The sequence below is a fragment of the Portunus trituberculatus genome, chromosome 2 (assembly GCF_017591435.1).
Source record: "Portunus trituberculatus isolate SZX2019 chromosome 2, ASM1759143v1, whole genome shotgun sequence".
NCBI classification, from domain to species: Eukaryota; Metazoa; Arthropoda; class Malacostraca; order Decapoda; family Portunidae; genus Portunus; species Portunus trituberculatus.
In genome coordinates this window covers 6,907,256-6,924,857 of record NC_059256.1, presented here as the reverse complement: position 1 = coordinate 6,924,857, position 17,602 = coordinate 6,907,256, and the positions used below count along the sequence as shown (strand labels likewise).

At 38.8% G+C, this 17,602-nt stretch overlaps 1 protein-coding gene across 1 annotated transcript in view; it reads left to right on the top strand.

Annotated features, from left to right (window-relative positions):
* LOC123504100 (glycerophosphocholine phosphodiesterase GPCPD1-like) overlaps window positions 1-17,602 on the top strand; it is a 41,528-nt gene that overhangs the window by 4,588 nt on the left and 19,338 nt on the right. The window contains 5 exon segments of the mRNA XM_045254394.1: window positions 1,389-1,506; window positions 3,434-3,603; window positions 9,932-10,075; window positions 12,406-12,516; window positions 17,231-17,384. Of these exon segments, the coding sequence (XP_045110329.1) occupies window positions 1,389-1,506; window positions 3,434-3,603; window positions 9,932-10,075; window positions 12,406-12,516; window positions 17,231-17,384 (697 nt within the window).

Sequence of the window (17,602 nt, the reverse complement as noted above, 5' to 3'; positions counted from 1 at the left end):
TGATTATTTTTGGGGTTTTGAGTTATTTTGGTGACTTGTAGGTTTTGGGTCATTTTGGTGACATTTTTAGTGTTATAAGTTAATGTATTAATGTGGTGTTTGGGGTCGTTTTGGTGACTTGGGATGGGTTTATTGGTCTGTTTTGGTGATTTTGTTGGGTTACTAGTCATATTGGTGATGTTTACTGAGTTATGAGTTATTTTGGTGACTTGAAGAGAGTTTAGGGGTATATTGGGTGACTTGGTGGGGTTGGAAGTCATTTTGGTGATGGATATGGTGACTTTTGGGGTTAGAAGTCAGTTTGGTGATGAATATGGTGATTTTGTGGGGTTAGAAGTCAAAATGGTGATATTTTTTAGGATCATGAGTTAATTTGGTGACTTAAGAGTTTTGGGACCTTTTTGGTGACTTGATGAGGTTAGAAGTCTATTTGGTGATGTTTTTGGGGGGATTACAATTTATTTTGGTGACTAAGGGTGTTAAGGGATCGTTTGGGTGACTTTGGTAGGAGTTTGAGATCTTTTTGGTGACTGAGGTTAGAAGTCTATTTGGTGATGTATTTTTGGAGTTATGAGTTGTTTTGGTGACTTGGTGGGGTTAGAAGTCATTTTGGTGACATTTTTGTGGGTTTGGGGATATTATTAGTGACTTGGTGAGGGTTAGAAGTCATTTTGGTGATGGTTTGATTTAGTTTGGAGTCTTTTTGGTGATTTTGTTGGGTTATGAGTTAATCTGATGACTTTGGGAGTTTGGAGGTCGTATGGGTGACTTGGTGAGGGTTAGAAGCCATTTTGGTGATGGTTTGATTTAGTTTGTAGTCTTTTTGGTGATTTTATTGGGTTAGAGGTCTTTTAGGTGACTTTGGTAGGGTTTGGGATCTTATTTTGGTGACTGGGGTTAGAAGTCTATTTGGTGACGTATTTTTGGATTATGAATGACTTTGGTGACTTGTGGGGGGGTTAGAAGTCGTTTTGGTGATGGTTATGATGATTTCAAGGAGTTACAACTAATTTTCGTTTTTTTTTAGTTATAAGTTAATTTGATGACCTTGGGAGAGTTTAGGGTCTTTTTGGTGACTTGGTGAGGGTTGGAAGTCAAATTGGTGATGGTTATGGTGATTTTAGGAAGTCACGTTATTTTGGAGGTGTTTTTTGTAGTTACAAGTCTTTTTGGTGACTTGGTGAGGGTTAGAGGTCATTTTGGTGATGGCAATGGCCTCCTCTGACTGCCCTCACCAGGTTGAATACTATGGGGTCTTATTGGTGACTTGGTGAGGGTTGGAAGTCATTTTGGAGTTTTTTAGGTAGTTATAAGTCTTTTTGGTGACTTGGTGAGGGTTGGAAGTCATTTTGGTGATGGTAATGGCTTCCTCTGACTGTCCTCACCAGGTTGAGTACCGCTACTGTGTGTGCATTGTGCTGGAGCCTCGCCCTGGCCTGCACGAGAGGACTGTGGTGGTGAGGCGGTGGGAGACTAACCTTCTGCCACGGAGACTCAGAGATGGAGGTGAGAGAGAGAGAGAGAGGGAATGTGATGGTGGTGGAGAGAGAGAGAGAGGGGGAGATATGTGTGTGATGGGGGAGAGAGAGAGAGAGAAATGCCTTACTCTCTCACCATAGTAAATATATTGAGTCATTAATAAGTATGATAATAATGAATATGTTACATGACCCCTAAAATTTTACCTGATTAAATGAGAACTGAACTGTGTAAAAATAAATATTGTTTACGTTTTGGGTGTTGGCAGCACTACCATTAGTCACATGTGGATTCTTTGTTACACACACACACACACACACACACACACACACACACACAAAGGGATGACATATGAGGAGAGACTAAAGGCTATGGATCTACCAACCCTGGAACAAAGAAGGGAGAGAGAGAGGGGATCTGATACAAGTTTATAAATTGATCAACGGAATGGACCAAGTGGATAATGAGAAACTGATCCTGAGAGAAGAATATGACACTAGAAGCACAAGATTGCATAGTAAAAAGCTGAGGAATGGAAGATGTCTGAGAGATGTTAAAAAATAGAGTTTCCCGCAAAGATGTGTTGAGAGGTGGAACAGTTTGAGTGAGAGTGTGCAGAGCTTTAAAGAAAAATTGGATAAGTGTAGATATGGAGACGAGGCCACACCAGTGTAAAGCCCAGGCCCTGGAAAACTACAACTAGGTAAACACACACACACAGTTTTGCACACAGGACAGTAGACATCAGGAATGGATTAAGTGAAGAGATTATAACAGCAGAAAGTTTGCACAAATTAAGAAGTTAGACAAATGTAGATATGGAGACAGGTCACTATGAGCCCCACTCCAACCCTGTAACATACCACAAGGTAAATACACACACACACTACAGTAATTAAGGAATATTTGTCTTAGTTACCATATCTGACTGTCTTCAGCCTCATTCTCTCCGCTGAAATGTTGCATCTCTATCTTTTATTGCTATTTTCTTGCTAACTCCATGCATTAGATTAGATAACACTAGATTAGGTTAAGTTAGATTAGATTAGATTAACCCAACACACACACACACACACACACGTGCTAGATAACAAGGAGCTGTTACTAGGAGATCAGGTCATCAGTAGAAGCATTACATTCCATAGTAAAAAGTTAGGAATGGGAAGATTTTAACCCCTTCAGTACTGGGACACATTTTTACCTTGAGTTTTGTGTACCATTAGACCATTTTATTGATATTAGCAAGGGTCTATGGAGGGCACAAGATTAATGGCCACAGTCTTCACTATTTTAACCCCTTCAGTACTGGGACACATTTTTACCTTGAGATTTGTGTACCATTAGACCATTTTATTGACATTAGCAAGGGTCTATGGAGGGCACAAGATTAATGGCCACAGTCTTCACTATTTTAACCCCTTCAGTACTGGGACACATTTTTACCTTGAGATTTGTGTACCATTAGACCATTTTATTGACATTAGCAAGGGTCTATGGAGGGCACAAGATTAATGGCCACAGTCTTCACTATTTTAACCCCTTCAGTACTGGGACACATTTTTACCTTGAGTTCTGTGTGCCATTAGACCATTTTATTGATATTAGCAAGGGTGTATGGAGGGCACAAGATTAATGGCCACAGTCTTCACTATTTTAACCCCTTCAGTACTGGGACACATTTTTACCTTGAGATTTGTGTACCATTAGACCATTTTATTGACATTAGCAAGGGTGTATGGAGGGCACAAGATTAATGGCCACAGTCTTCACTATTTTAACCCCTTCAGTACTGGGACACATTTTTACCTTGAGATTTGTGTACCATTAGATCATTTTATTGATATTGCATTAGAGAGATGAACAGAATAGGGATGAGAGGAAGAAAAATACCCAGTTATCACCATTAGTGGGATCTTTTCTGAGTCATCTTTTCCCCTCCTCTCCCTTCCTACAGTGACATGCCCAGCAGACCCACAGGCGGAGAAGTTTGGCTCATACGGAGGGTTTGAACGAGTGGACCAAGGATGGCTGGTGCGTGACTCCGTGGTACAGCTTAGATTGTGTTCCTCCGCCTTGTACAACGACCCTGTGATGCTGTTCAAGAAGAGATACCAGGATAAGAAGGTGAGAGAGAGAGAGAGAGAGAGAGAGAAATGATGGTGGATTAGAGAGAAAAAAAAAGAAAGAGAAAATGTTTAGAGAGTGAGAGAGATGTCAGTTTGGAAGATATATGAATAAGATAGTCTACTTAAGAGAGAGAGAGAGAGAAAGAAATGATGGTGGATTAGAGAAAAAAAGAGAGAAAGAAAGAAACAGGAAAGAAAGAGAAAATGTTGAAAATGAAAGAGAGAGAGAGAGAGAGAGGCGTGTAGCACTTTATGGGGGCAACACTTACTTACGTTGGTCATTAATAGGCCATGTGTGTGTGTGTGTTTCAAGGAAAGATAAGTATGATAAGATGAGAGAGAGAGAGAGAGAGAGAGAGAATTTAAGCTTGTTTTGTTGATATTATTTATTTGATTACTTAACACTTAGATAGAGAAAACTAGAAATGAGAGAGAGAGAGAGAGAGAGAGATAATATAAGCATGCCTTGATCAAATAATTTACTTAAATAGAAAAAAGTAAAAAAAAAATAAAAAAAAATACTTGAGCATGTCATTTGGTGTCAGTCAGTAAATTAATGTCTGTCTGTCTGTTTGTCTGTTGGTGTTTAGAGTATTTATTCAGTATTTCTCTGTGTGTGTGTACGTCAACAGTTGTCGCTACAAAACATTCGCCATGGCATTGATTGTACGAGTGTGGTAAGGCAAGGCGTGCGTTTGTTTACATTTTTCCCGTTTCTTGCGTTTCTTTTGCTTTTTTTTTTTTTTTTTTTTTCCCTTGTTTCTTATTTTTTACGGTTCCGTGGCTCCAATTTTTGCATAGCCCATCAAGAGACTCGTGGGATATGCCTTTTTTGTGCTACCCTGTATAATTTTGAAGCCTTTTATGCCACCCTGTATCAATTTAAAGCCATTTGTGTCACCCTGTATCAATTTAAAGCCATTTGTGTCACCCTGTATCAATTTGAAGCCATTTGTGTCACCCTGTATCAATTTAAAGCATTTTGTGTTACCCTGTTTCAATTTAAAGCCTTTTGTGTCTCCCTGTATCAATTTAAAGCATTTAATGGGTGAGTTTTAAGCTTTTTTACACCCTGTACACTCTATTACATGACCAGATTAGCTTTTTGTGTCATCCTGTATCAAATGAAAGACTTAAGATACAACGTTGGGTGGCTTTAAGCTTTTTTTCACCCTGTAACTACTAAAAACTTTATAATGGGTGAGTTTTAAGCTTTTTTTTTCACCCTGTACACCCTATTACATGACCAGATTAGCTTTTTGTGTCACCCTGTATCAAATGAAAGGCTTGAGATACAATATTTGGGAGTTTTAATTTTTTTTCACCCTGTAACTACTAAAAACCTTATAATTGGTCAGTTTTAAGCTTTTTTACACCCTGTACACATTATTTGACCAGATTATGCTTTTGGTTCACCCTGTATGTGCCAAAAGTGCTTAGATACAGTATTTTTGTGTTTTAAGCTTTTTCCTCCCTCTGTAACTACTAAAAACTTATAATGGGTCAGTTTTAAGCTTTTTTCACCCTGTACACCTTACTATGGGACTTTTTTCAGCTTGCACACCTTATAGAGCAACATAGGCTTTTTGTTCCACCCTGTAATGACAAAAGATTTATTTATGATGAGTTTAAAGCTTTTTTTTCACCCTGTAGACCTTAAAATCACAGTATGGAACAATATAAGCCTTTTTCTCCACCCTGTACACCTCATAGGACCAGATAAACTTTTTGTTCCACCCTGTAATGACAAAATTTTTATATATGTGATGAGTTTAAAGCTTTTTTTCACCCTGTACACTTTAAAAACACACTATGTAACAATATAGCTTTTTTCACCCTGTACACATTATACAACCAGATAAGCTTTTTGTTCCACCCTGTAATTACTAAAAGATTTATTTATGATGAGTTTAAAGCTTTTTTTTCACCCTGTACACTTTAAAACACACTATGTAACAATATAAGCTTTTTTTTCACCCTGTACACATTATACGACCAGATAAGCTTTTTGTTCCACCCTGTAATTACTAAGAGATTTATTTATGATGAGTTTAAAGCTTTTTTTCACCCTGTAGACCTTAAAGACACACTATAAGGACAATGTTTTTTCCACCCTGTACACGTTATACGACCAGATAAGCTTTTTGTTTCACCCTGTAATGACTTAAAACATTATATAGGATGTGTTTTAAGCTTTTTTTTCACCCTGTAGACCTTTAAAGACACAATTTGATGAGATAAGCTTTTTGTGTCACCCTGTAGTTACTGAGAGCTCTAAGATACAATACAGGGTGATGCTGAAAGCTTTATTTTTTTGTCACCCTGTAGTTAAGAGCTCTAAGATTACTATACAGGGTGAGAAATAAGCTTTTTGTGTCACCCTGTAATTATTTAGAGCTTTTGTGTCACCCTGTAATTATTTAGAGCTTTAAGATTACTATACAGGGTGAGAAGTAAGCTTTTTGTGTCACCCTGTAGTTGTGTAGAGCTTTAAGATTACTATAGACTGAGAAGTAAGCTTTTTGTGTCACCCTGTAGTTGTTTAGAGCTCTAAGATTACTATACAGGGTGATTCAGAAGCTTTTTGTGTCACCCTGTAGTTATTGAATAAGATTACTATACAGGGTGAGAAGTAAGCTTTTTGTGCCACCCTGTAGTTGTTTAGAGCTTTAAGATTACCATACAGAGAGAAGGTTTTGTGTCACCCTGTAGCAATGGTAAGCTCTAAGATACAGTACAGGGTGGTACAGAATCTTTTTATGTCACCCTGTAGTTATGGCAAGCTCTAAGATATGATACAGGGTGAGATAAGGCTTTTTGTGTCACTCTGTAGTGTTTAAGATACATTTTTTCCTACCTTGTTTTCTTTCACTCTAAATAGCTCTATTAATTAAAGTCTTCACTATTTTAACCCCTTCAGTACTGGGACACATTTTTACCTTGAGATTTGTGTACCATTAGACCATTTTATTGACATTAGCAAGGGTGTATGGAGGGCACAAGATTAATGGCCACAGTCTTCACTATTTTAACCCCTTCAGTACTGGGACACATTTTACCTTGAGATTTGTGTACCATTAGACCATTTTATTGACATTAGCAAGGGTGTATGGAGGGCACAAGATTAATGGCCACAGTCTTCACTATTTTAACCCCTTCAGTACTGGGACACATTTTTACCTTGAGATTTGTGTACCATTAGACCATTTTATTGACATTAGCAAGGGTGTATGGAGGGCACAAGATTAATGGCCACAGTCTTCACTATTTTAACCCCTTCAGTACTGGGACACATTTTTACCTTGAGATTTGTGTACCATTAGACCATTTTATTGACATTAGCAAGGGTGTATGGAGGGCACAAGATTAATGGCCACAGTCTTCACTATTTTAACCCCTTCAGTACTGGGACACATTTTTACCTTGAGATTTGTGTACCATTAGACCATTTTATTGACATTAGCAAGGGTGTATGGAGGGCACAAGATTAATGGCCACAGTCTTCACTATTTTAACCCCTTCAGTACTGGGACACATTTTTACCTTGAGATTTGTGTACCATTAGACCATTTTATTGACATTAGCAAGGGTGTATGGAGGGCACAAGATTAATGGCCACAGTCTTCACTATTTTAACCCCTTCAGTACTGGGACACATTTTACCTTGAGATTTGTGTACCATTAGACCATTTTATTGACATTAGCAAGGGTGTATGGAGGGCACAAGATTAATGGCCACAGTCTTCACTATTTTAACCCCTTCAGTACTGGGACACATTTTTACCTTGAGATTTGTGTACCATTAGACCATTTTATTGACATTAGCAAGGGTCTATGGAGGGCACAAGATTAATGGCCACAGTCTTCACTATTTTAACCCCTTCAGTACTGGGACACATTTTTACCTTGAGATTTGTGCACCATTAGACCATTTTATTGACATTAGCAAGGGTGTATGGAGGGCACAAGATTAATGGCCACAGTCTTCACTATTTTAACCCCTTCAGTACTGGGACACATTTTTACCTTGAGATTTGTGTACCATTAGACCATTTTATTGACATTAGCAAGGGTCTATGGAGGGCACAAGATTAATGGCTAGAGTCTCCACTATTTTAACCCCCACATGAGTTTCTGAAGGTGTGCCAAATCACCAAATAGTCACCAGAGTGAATATGGAAACACGCCATGCTACTTGAAGGGGCTAAACACAAAACATGGCATGGTTTCTAGTCTCCCTTGTTCATTAGTGTTTATCAGTGTTTTATCAGCAATGCAATCGTTCAAAACACTAAAGACATCGCGTTTCTTCAACATTTTATCATCTTTTCAGCGTCTCAGCCTTCACAAAGCATTCCGAACCTTATTGCGCCTTAAGTTTCCTCGTCCTAGCCAAGATCAGGATCAAGATTATTTATTTTGTTGATTAATTTCCTTATTTGTTTATTTTCTAAGTCTCAAGATTGTTTATTTATTTACTTATTTCTTTATTTTTCTTGCTTTTTTATTTTATTTTTATTTTGTTTGATCATTATTTTCTTTATTTGTTCAGTTTGTATTGCATTCATTTGTTTCTCTATGGAATTAATTGTTTTTCTCTAATATTTTCTTTCTTACTCTTTGTCCTGTCTCTTCTGCATTTTCTTTTCACTTATTCACCGCTTTCTCTAACCCTATTTGTTATCATTCAATCACTCACTGCCATGTATCTCTTCCTCTAATTTTATTCTTTATTTACTTATTCACCTCACCACATCTCTCTTTCTCTAACTTCATTCTTTATTAAGGTATAATCCTCCCCATTTACAGTAGGTCGTCCTTATACAGTACTTCATTATCCGGTATATTCACAGTTATGTTCGGCAATTTTTACTCTCGATTCTATTTACGCTAAGAACATTTCATTTCACAGTATCCCCTGGTGTTTTGTTTACACTGTACCGTAACACCACCACACCACCACACCACGAGTATTCCACCTTGCGTCATGTTCTTTGTAGATATGAGCAATGACTGAAATCTCTACTGTCCCTTAGTCACAGGAGGGACATCATCATTTGGTACAGTATTTGACGAGTGATATGTTAATAAAGACATTTTCGGTTTTTCATTTTTTACGATTAATTTTTACGTATTTTCATTTCTGTAGGGGTGACGACGTACTGGAACACATCTACTATTACGTGTTATAATGGGTTCAGTATTTTAATTTCTGTAGGGGTGACGTTTCAGTATTTTCATTTCTGTAGGGGTGACGTTCAGTATTTTCATTTCGACGTACTGGAACACATGTACTATTACGCGTTATAATGGGTTCAGTATACGGTCATTCCAATTTGCTGTAAGGTTTTCAGGAACGCATTGTTTACCTAGGAAATAACTCAATTTTTTTTTATCTCGTCACTCAAAAAAAGGAAATAAAAAAACTATCATCACATTAAAACTGTTCTCTCAATTTGCTGCGTCATTCCCCAAAACAATGTGCTGTGTGACGAGAACTTGCTGTATTTCCTTTTCTAACTTTATATTTTTCGTGATATTATTTATGAGTATTTATTTACACATCCTTGTTTGTTTTTTTATTCTCCATTGTTTTCACCCATTTATCAGTTTTCCTTTATTTGTCAATCTATTAACCCCACTTCCGTTTTCTGTCGTCAAGTATTGAATAAACGAGAATAGTTATAACTTTTTTCTTATTGCCTCTCTCTATCTCTCTCTATCTTATCTTTAAATTGTACTTTTACAAATGTAGATCAAGGGTGACATTGTTATCAGCATCTTGAAGGGTTGGGAAGTATGGCAGATTGGGGTCTATTTTTTTTTTATTTATTTATTTATTTATTTCATATATTTACCTATTTATTTATGTATGTATTTTTATTTATTTTTTTTTTTTTTCTTGGTTTGAGTTTAATTTTTGTGTTTTTAGAAAGTTGTTAGTGTTATTTATTCTCTCCTGTTGCTGTTACTACTACTACTACTACTACTACTACTACTACTACTACTACTACTACTACTACTACTACTGGCATTATTATTATTATTGTTTTTATCATTGCTGCTGCTGTTACCACCACCACCACCACCACCACAACCACCACTGCTACTACTACTACTACTACTATAACCACTACTATTATTATTATTGTTCTTACTACTACTACTACTACTACTACCGCCACACACAAAACCATACACCCCTTTCTCTCTCTCTCTCTCTCTCTCTCTCTCTCTCTCTCTCTCTCTCTCTCTCTCTCTCTCTCTCTCTCTCTCTCACATTCACTCTGCCACCCCCGTGTCTCACCTGTCCGTCTCTCCCACAGGTTCGAGTGAAAGTAACACCAGTGGAGCTTGATGCCACAACACCACAGGAACCAACAGTCATTGGTGTTGAAGAGAGCACCGACTTTGATCTCTCTAACCTTCGCCTCAACACCAAACCAATCTGGCCAATTATGGAGGTTGCGGTGAGTGTCTGGGTGTTTAAAAGGTGTTGTGGGGTGTTTGGGTGTGTTTTGTGGTGTTTGGGGGCGTTTTTGGTGTGTTTGGGGGTGTTTTGTGGTGTTTGGGTGTGTTTTGAGGTGGTTTGTGGTGTTTGAGAGATGTTTTTGGTGTGTTTGGGGATGTTTTGGTGTGTTTTGGGGATGTTTTTGGTGTGTTTTGGGGTGTTTTGTGGGTATTTGTGGTGTATTTTGGTGTGTTTGAATGTGTTTTGGATTGTTTGGTGTTTTGGGGTGTTTTGCGTGTGTTGGGGCATGTTTTTGGTGTTTTTTGGGGATATTTTGGTGTGTTTGAGTGTGTTTTGGATTGTTTTGTGGTGTTTTAGGTGTGTTTTGGTGTGTTTGTGGATATTTATGTGTATATTGTTTTTGGTATGTTTTGGTGTGTGTGTTGGTGTGTTTAATGGTGTTTGTGGGTGTGTGTTTCAGGGGTGTTTTGATTTGGTGTGTTTGTGGTGTTGTAGGGGTGTTTGGGGATGTTTTGGTATGTTTGGAAGTGTTTTGGGTGTGTTTGGAAGTGTTTGTGGTGTTTTTTGTGTGTTTGGGTGTCTTTTGGGGTGTTGTATAGATATTTTTGGGTTTTTGGTGGTGTTTTGGTGTGTTTGGGGAATGCTTTTTTGTGTTTGGCAAGGAATATGTGTGTGTGTGTGTGTGTGTGTGTGTGTGTGTGTGTGTGTGTGTGTGTGTGTGTGTGTGTGTCTTTCTATATTTGCTGCTTTTATCTGTTTCAAATGTACCATTCTCTCTCTCTCTCTCTCTCTCTCTCTCTCTCTCTCTCTCTCTCTCTCTCTCTCTCTGTGTGTGTGTCAAGGTTTGGTTGCATAACACACACACACACACACACACACACACACACACACACACACACACACAGTTCCCATCAGTATCTTGACCTTGTAATGTTCTCTTCCCATCTGTTGACCATTACACTTTGATCTCTACCATCTCTTATCTCTCTCTCTCTCTCTCTCTCTCTCTCTCTCTCTCTCTCTCTCTCTCTCTCTCTCTCTCTCTCTCTCTCTCTCTCTCTCTCTCCACTACACATGGATGGGTTTATCTGTGTGTGTGTGTGTGTGTGTTTTATCTCTTATCTCTTACATCTTATGAGTTTTATCTGATATTTCCTTGTGTTTTGATTAATTTTGTTATTTAATTGAAAAAAAAAAAAAACTTCATATATTTTGCTTCAACATTAAGCTAACTCTCTTTCTCTCTCACTCACTCACAGGTTTGTATCCTCAAATACTTGAATGCTTCACCTTCACTATTTCTAAAGGCTTTATTTCACTTTACACAAGTTTTTAAGGGTGTTTTTATGGTTCTAGAGAAAGAGTGACAAGATTTCTACATTGTTAACAGCAGAAACACTCTTGAAAACCCCGCTAGTCATTTATCTCTCTGGCCTTTGAAAACAGTCGTGGGGAGAGAGCAGATCATTTTTAAGGATATTTTTACAGTTCTAGAGGCAGAGTGACAAGACTTCTACATTAACGGCAGACATACTCTTGAAAACCCTGCTAATTATCTCTCTGGCCTTTGAAAACAGTCGAGGGGAGAGAGCAGAGCATTTTTAAGGGTATTTTTACAGTTCTAGAGGCAGAGTGACGAGATTTCTACATTAACAGCAGAAACACTCTTGAAAACCCCACTAGTCATTTCTGTGGCCCTTGAAAAGTCGTGGAGAGAGAGCAGAGCATTTTTAAGGGTATTTTTACAGTTCTAGAGGCAGAGTGACAAGATTTCTACATTGTTAACAGTAGAAACACTCTTGAAAACCCTGTCAATTATCTCTCTGGCCCTTGAAAATAGTCGTGGAGAGAGAACAGAGCATTTTTAAGGGTATTTTTATAGTTCTAGAGGCAGAGTGACAAGATTTCTACATTAACAGCAGAAACACTCTTGAAAACCCCACTAGTCATTTATCTCTCTGGCCTTTGAAAACAGTTGTGGGGAGAGAGCAGAGCATTTTTAAGGGTATTTTTACAGTTCTAGAGGCAGAGTGACGAGATTTCTACATTAACAGCAGAAACACACTTGAAAACCCCACTAGTCATCCACTAGTCATTTCTGTGGCCCTTGAAAAGTCGTGGAGAGAGAGCAGAGCATTTTTAAGGGTATTTTTATAGTTCTAGAGGCAGAGTGACAAGATTTCTACACTAACAACTTCAGAATCACTCTTGAAATGTCATCTCTGTGGCCTTGGAAGATAGTCATGGTGTCAGAACAAAACATTTCTAAATACCAACAACTCACTCACTCACTCACTCACTCACTCACTCACTCTCTTTATCCCACAGGTAATGAAAGAAGAAGCTTGCAAGTTCCGAACACAAGATCAGTTTGGCGTGGTCTGCAATAATGGAGACTACATTGTGTTCCAGTGTAGAATGCTTATGCCGGAGAGCAATGTAAGTATAGATGTGTGTGTGTGTGTGTGGGAGGTGGTGTGTTAGGGTAAGGTATCAAGAAGGCCGGAGTCTAATGTAAGTATAGGTGTGTGTGGTGTGTGTGTGTGTGTGTGTTGTGTATCAAGAAGGCCAGACAAACAGGAGCAAGCCACCAAGAAGCTAAATGAACAATGTGTGTGTGTGTGGTGTTTGTAAAGCTGTGTTTGGGCGTGTTTTAATTCATTTTTTTGTATTTGAATTCATAAATTTTAATGAAAAACGTGTATTTATAAAGCTATGTTTTGTGGTGTTTTGATCTTTTTTTTTTTTTTTTTTTTGCGTTTGGATTTGGAAATGTTAAAGAAATATGTGTGTGTGTGTGTGTGTGTTTGGGATATTTATAAAGTTATGTTTGGGGTGTTTTGATTCCTGTTCTTTGTGTTTGGATTTATAATAATTAAAGAAAATGTTATGCATTGTTTACATTTTATCAGTGTTTGGTTTACGTTTTGCCTTACAACTGCGTTTGGATCCATAATAAATAAAACGCAAAGATTCTTATAAATTACTGAAATATTTATGTTTTATTAACGTTTCTATCAGCGTTTGTTTACGTTTTGACTTACTGTTGTGTTTGGAGGCTTGACGTAAACTAAAACACTTAAAAAGTATATAAGAAAACACGTGACCTGTTTGTATTATGTAATAAAAACACATGGGCTGTTTATATATAGTGTGTGTTTGTGTGTATGTGTGTTGAATTAATGTTAGTTTTGTTTTGTTTTGTGCTTCATCTAACACACTCGCTTTTTTCAGGACTTCCTTGCTTTTTTTTTTTTTTTTTTTTTTTTTTTTTTGTGTTTTTCGTCTTGTCTTTCTTATTTCACTATTTTTTCTTGTTTTCCCTACTCTCTCTCTCTCTCTCTCTCTCTCTCTCTCTCTCTCTCTCTCTCTCTCTCTCTCTCTCTCTCTCTCTCTCTCTCTCTCTCTCTCTCTCTCTCTCTCTCTCTCTCTCTCTCTCTCTCTCTCTCTCTCTCTCTCTCTCTCTCTCTCTCTCTCTCTCTCTCTCTCTCTCTCTCTCTCTCTCTCTCTCTCTCTCTCTCTCTCTCTCTCTCTCTCTCTCTCTCTCTCTCTCTCTCTCTCTCTCTCTCTCTCTCTCTCTCTCTCTCTCTCTCTCTCTCTCTCTCTCTCTCTCTCTCTCTCTCTCTCTCTCTCTCTCTCTCTCTCTCTCTCTCTCTCTCTCTCTCTCTCAGCAGGAAGGAGGAGGAGGAAGCAAGAAGCACCAACACTAACAAAAAACAACAACAACAACAATATTAATCTGACGCCAATCTTTCCTATCACTTTTCAGAAATTCGGCAGCTGAGGGGGAGATAAAGTGGTGGTGGTGGTGGTGGTGGTGGTGGTGCGACTACTACTACTACTAATACCACCACTAATCTACTACTACTAGTACTACTACTACTACTACTACTACTACATGTGGACTCGTAAATGATCCCAAAAATTGATCCTATCCTCTCCTGTCCTATCCTTTCCTATCCTAATCCTGTTCCTAATGCCTCGTCCCCTCCCGGCCGCTGTGCTACCTTAAGGGCTGGTCTAGTTGGTGTGGGGTGTGTTAGGTCAGGTGAGGTGTAAGGGGCTTCTTAACTGGTATGGGGTGGGTTGTGTTAAGGGACACATACGTGCTGAGGCCGCCTGAACAGTGGGCCGGACAGGCTTGCCAGAGTGTCAGCCACACAGTATTGAGGCCGCTGGAAGGCCAGACTAAGTTCTAGTGAGACACCATAGAGTGTCACGTGATGGTCTTGCCCTCAGATGGGCTACATTAGAAAAGTCACAATTTTGTAGTGCTGCATTATATGTTAATCCAAAGTAATTAATATTTAAAGCAGACAGAATGAAAAACTCTTCAAAAAAGCTACTTTTCCACACATGCCACATCTGTACCAAAAAGAATGTTCACAATATTATTTGTCATTGCTTGACAACTTTCTCTTTCAAATTTACTAACATTTTGAGGCTGCATGAATTATTACCTTGCCAGGCCGTAGTGTGCACTCGCCTGACTTAGACAGCAGCTATTGCAATGACACAGTCATTAAAAACAACCTATAAAATGAGAAAGAGGAAAGTCTGGAGCAAGGGGTGAGTAGTGAAAAGTGATGGAGTGCCACACATGAATTGACTGGAAGAGTTGAGACTACAGCCACAAGACTGGTTCAGCTGTCTCAGGGTGGACCAACACACCCAGTGGACGCTGCTGTCTCTTGGAAGTCCCTTGATCAAAAAGCGAGACACAAGCTCACACACACAAGGCTGTATCACCTCATGACAGGCTCACACCTTTCAATTTGTCTGCAAGCAATTCATAGACCTCAATTTTCAAAATTTTTTACTTATATTTGCATAATCCTTTAATTTGATCATCCAGAGACATGGAATCACCTTGTAAATGTTTGAAAATTCTGTGTGAAAGTGCCACTATTCATCTGTGGAGCAGTGGGTGGCAGGTGTGTCTCAGGGCCGCCTCAGTGCCCAGACATTCTCAGTTTTGGCTCAATAGTCCTGTTTTCTTCACTGGGCTGAACAGACTGCCTGAGCATGTGTGGTGCCCTTTAGGTTGGGTTGGATCAGGTGAAGCCAGAGTGAATTAAGTTAGGTAGGGTTAAGTTAGGATAGGTTGAATATAGCAAGATTGTAATAGATCAGATTTGAGAATAAGAAAAAAACATTGATGAAAAGTGAGGTTAGGTTTGGTTAAGCTAGATTAGGTTAAGATAGGTTAGGGTGGGTTGAACATCGCTAGAATAGAAATAGATTTAAGAACAAGAAAAAAGTGAAAATAAGGTTAGATTTGTGTTAAGGGAGATTAGAATAGGGTACATTATGCTCACTTGAATATAGGAAGAGAGAGAAAAAAAAAATATTAGATTTGAAAAAGAGAATGAAATTAAGTTTGTATTAAGCTAGATTGGGACTAGTAGTGTAGGTTGAATATAGCAAGGAAAAAAAATAATAAAATTGAAATAAAAAAGAAAAACAGAATTAGATTGTATTAAGGTACATTAGAACAGGTTAAACTAGGTCAGCATAGGTTAGACAGCTCTTTAGCCTCTAAGACCCCATGCCAGACAGCCCTTAAGGTAGCAAGCGGCCATGACCGTACCTTGGCACCAAAATATATGCCATTGTCAACAGCAGCTGGACGAGAGGAGGGCAAGCTGCCGTTAACACAGAAAATTGAAAAAATAAATAAATAAAAAATTATGCGGGTTGAATAATTGTGGAGGTGGGGTGTCGGCAAGTTACACCCCCCTACCCTCTACCCCACAACACCCCTACACTGCTAACACCTCTATTCCAGCAGTGTTACGTCTGTCTGTGGCTGCGTTAAGGTTGGTAACACTGCTGCTGGTGACATTCGAGGGGTTCGCCAGCCTGCTAGTGGTGGTGCTAGTGGTGGCGGTGGTGTTGCCTCTCTCATATATATACCAGGGGTTGATTTCTTTGGTGTTTTTGGTGGTGTTAGGTTAGGGTTCGGACATACACCAGAGCTTGTTAGTGGTGTTATTGGTGTTGTGGTGTTACTTAACTATTTAAACACCACTGTTTTGGTGGTGTTTGGTGTTAGGATCAGTTCATCTGTTTTATTTGGTGTTATTGATGGTGTTAGTGGTGTTAATTGGTGGTGTTAGTGGTGTTGTAGACTGTTTTGAATACCAGACATTGTGGTGTTGTGGTGTTAGGTTATGATAGGTCACACACATATGTTACAAGGGTTTATTGTAGGTGTTAATGGTGTTTTTGGTGATGTTAGTGTGGTGTTAGGATAATCTATATAACACACACACACACACACACACACACATGGTAGCTCAGTGGTTAGAGCGCTGGCTTCACAAGCCAGAGGACCGGGATTCGATTCCCCGGCCGGGTGGAGATATTTGGGTGTGTCTCCTTTCACGTGTAGCCCCTGTTCACCTAGCAGTGAGTAGGTACGGGATGTAAATCGAGAAGTTGTGACCTTGTTGTCCCGGTGTGTGGTGTGTGCCTGGTCTCAGGCCTATCCGAAGATCGGAAATAATGAGCTCTGAGCTCTTCCGTAGGGTAACGTCTGGCTGTCTCGTCAGAGACTGCAGCAGATCAAACAGTGAATCACACACACACACACACACACACACACACAGTCTTTCAAACACCCAAACATTCTCAAAACGCTCCAAACACACATAAAACTCTCAAACGCACTCAAAAACAGTCAAATGCATGTAAAACACACTCAGATGCAGTAAAAACCACTCAGATGCACTCAAAACACTCAAAAACACACTCTAATGCACTCAAACACTCAAAACATACACTCAGTCATGGTCAAAAACACTCAAAACACACACACACACACACACACACAACAGGGAGAAAAAGTAGAAATTTTAGACATGTGTTTTTTTTCATTATTATTGTTATTTATTTAATTTATTTATTTATTTATTTATTTATTGCTAGAGTGAAAATTTTGTTGAGTATGGCTGGCTGGGCTCACCACCACCACCACCACCACCACCACCACCAAACAAACAAACACAGCACCGACTACAGCATCGTAAAAATCTACACACAAAAAAAAAAAAACGAAAGAGAGAGAAAAAAAAAAGTAAATCTCTTTCTCTCTCTCTCTCTTTCACTCTCTCACTCTCTCACGCCTCTCATACTGGCTCTCTTTCCGCAGATGTTCCTATGCGACTTCTACGTGGAGGAAGGTGAAGAAATTCCAAAATATCTCGGCTGTTCGTATATTCTGCCGTCAAATCTTAAGGAGAATTTCGGGGTTGCCACATTACCTATTACCTCACCCAAACATGCTCCCGTGGGCCAGCTGACAGGTGTGTGTGTGTTTGTGTGTGTGTTTTTCTTATTTTCTTCTTTCAATTTTTTCTTAGTTTTCTATTTCTTCTTTTCTTTCCTGTTTTTTTCTTCCTATACTATATTTGACAGCACACAGGACTCGCCCCTTTCCAAAATATTTACCTGAAAAGTGTTTTGCGTTTAATATGTGAAGTAATTTGAGTCTTTTTAAGTGGTTTTGATTGTTTTGGAATGT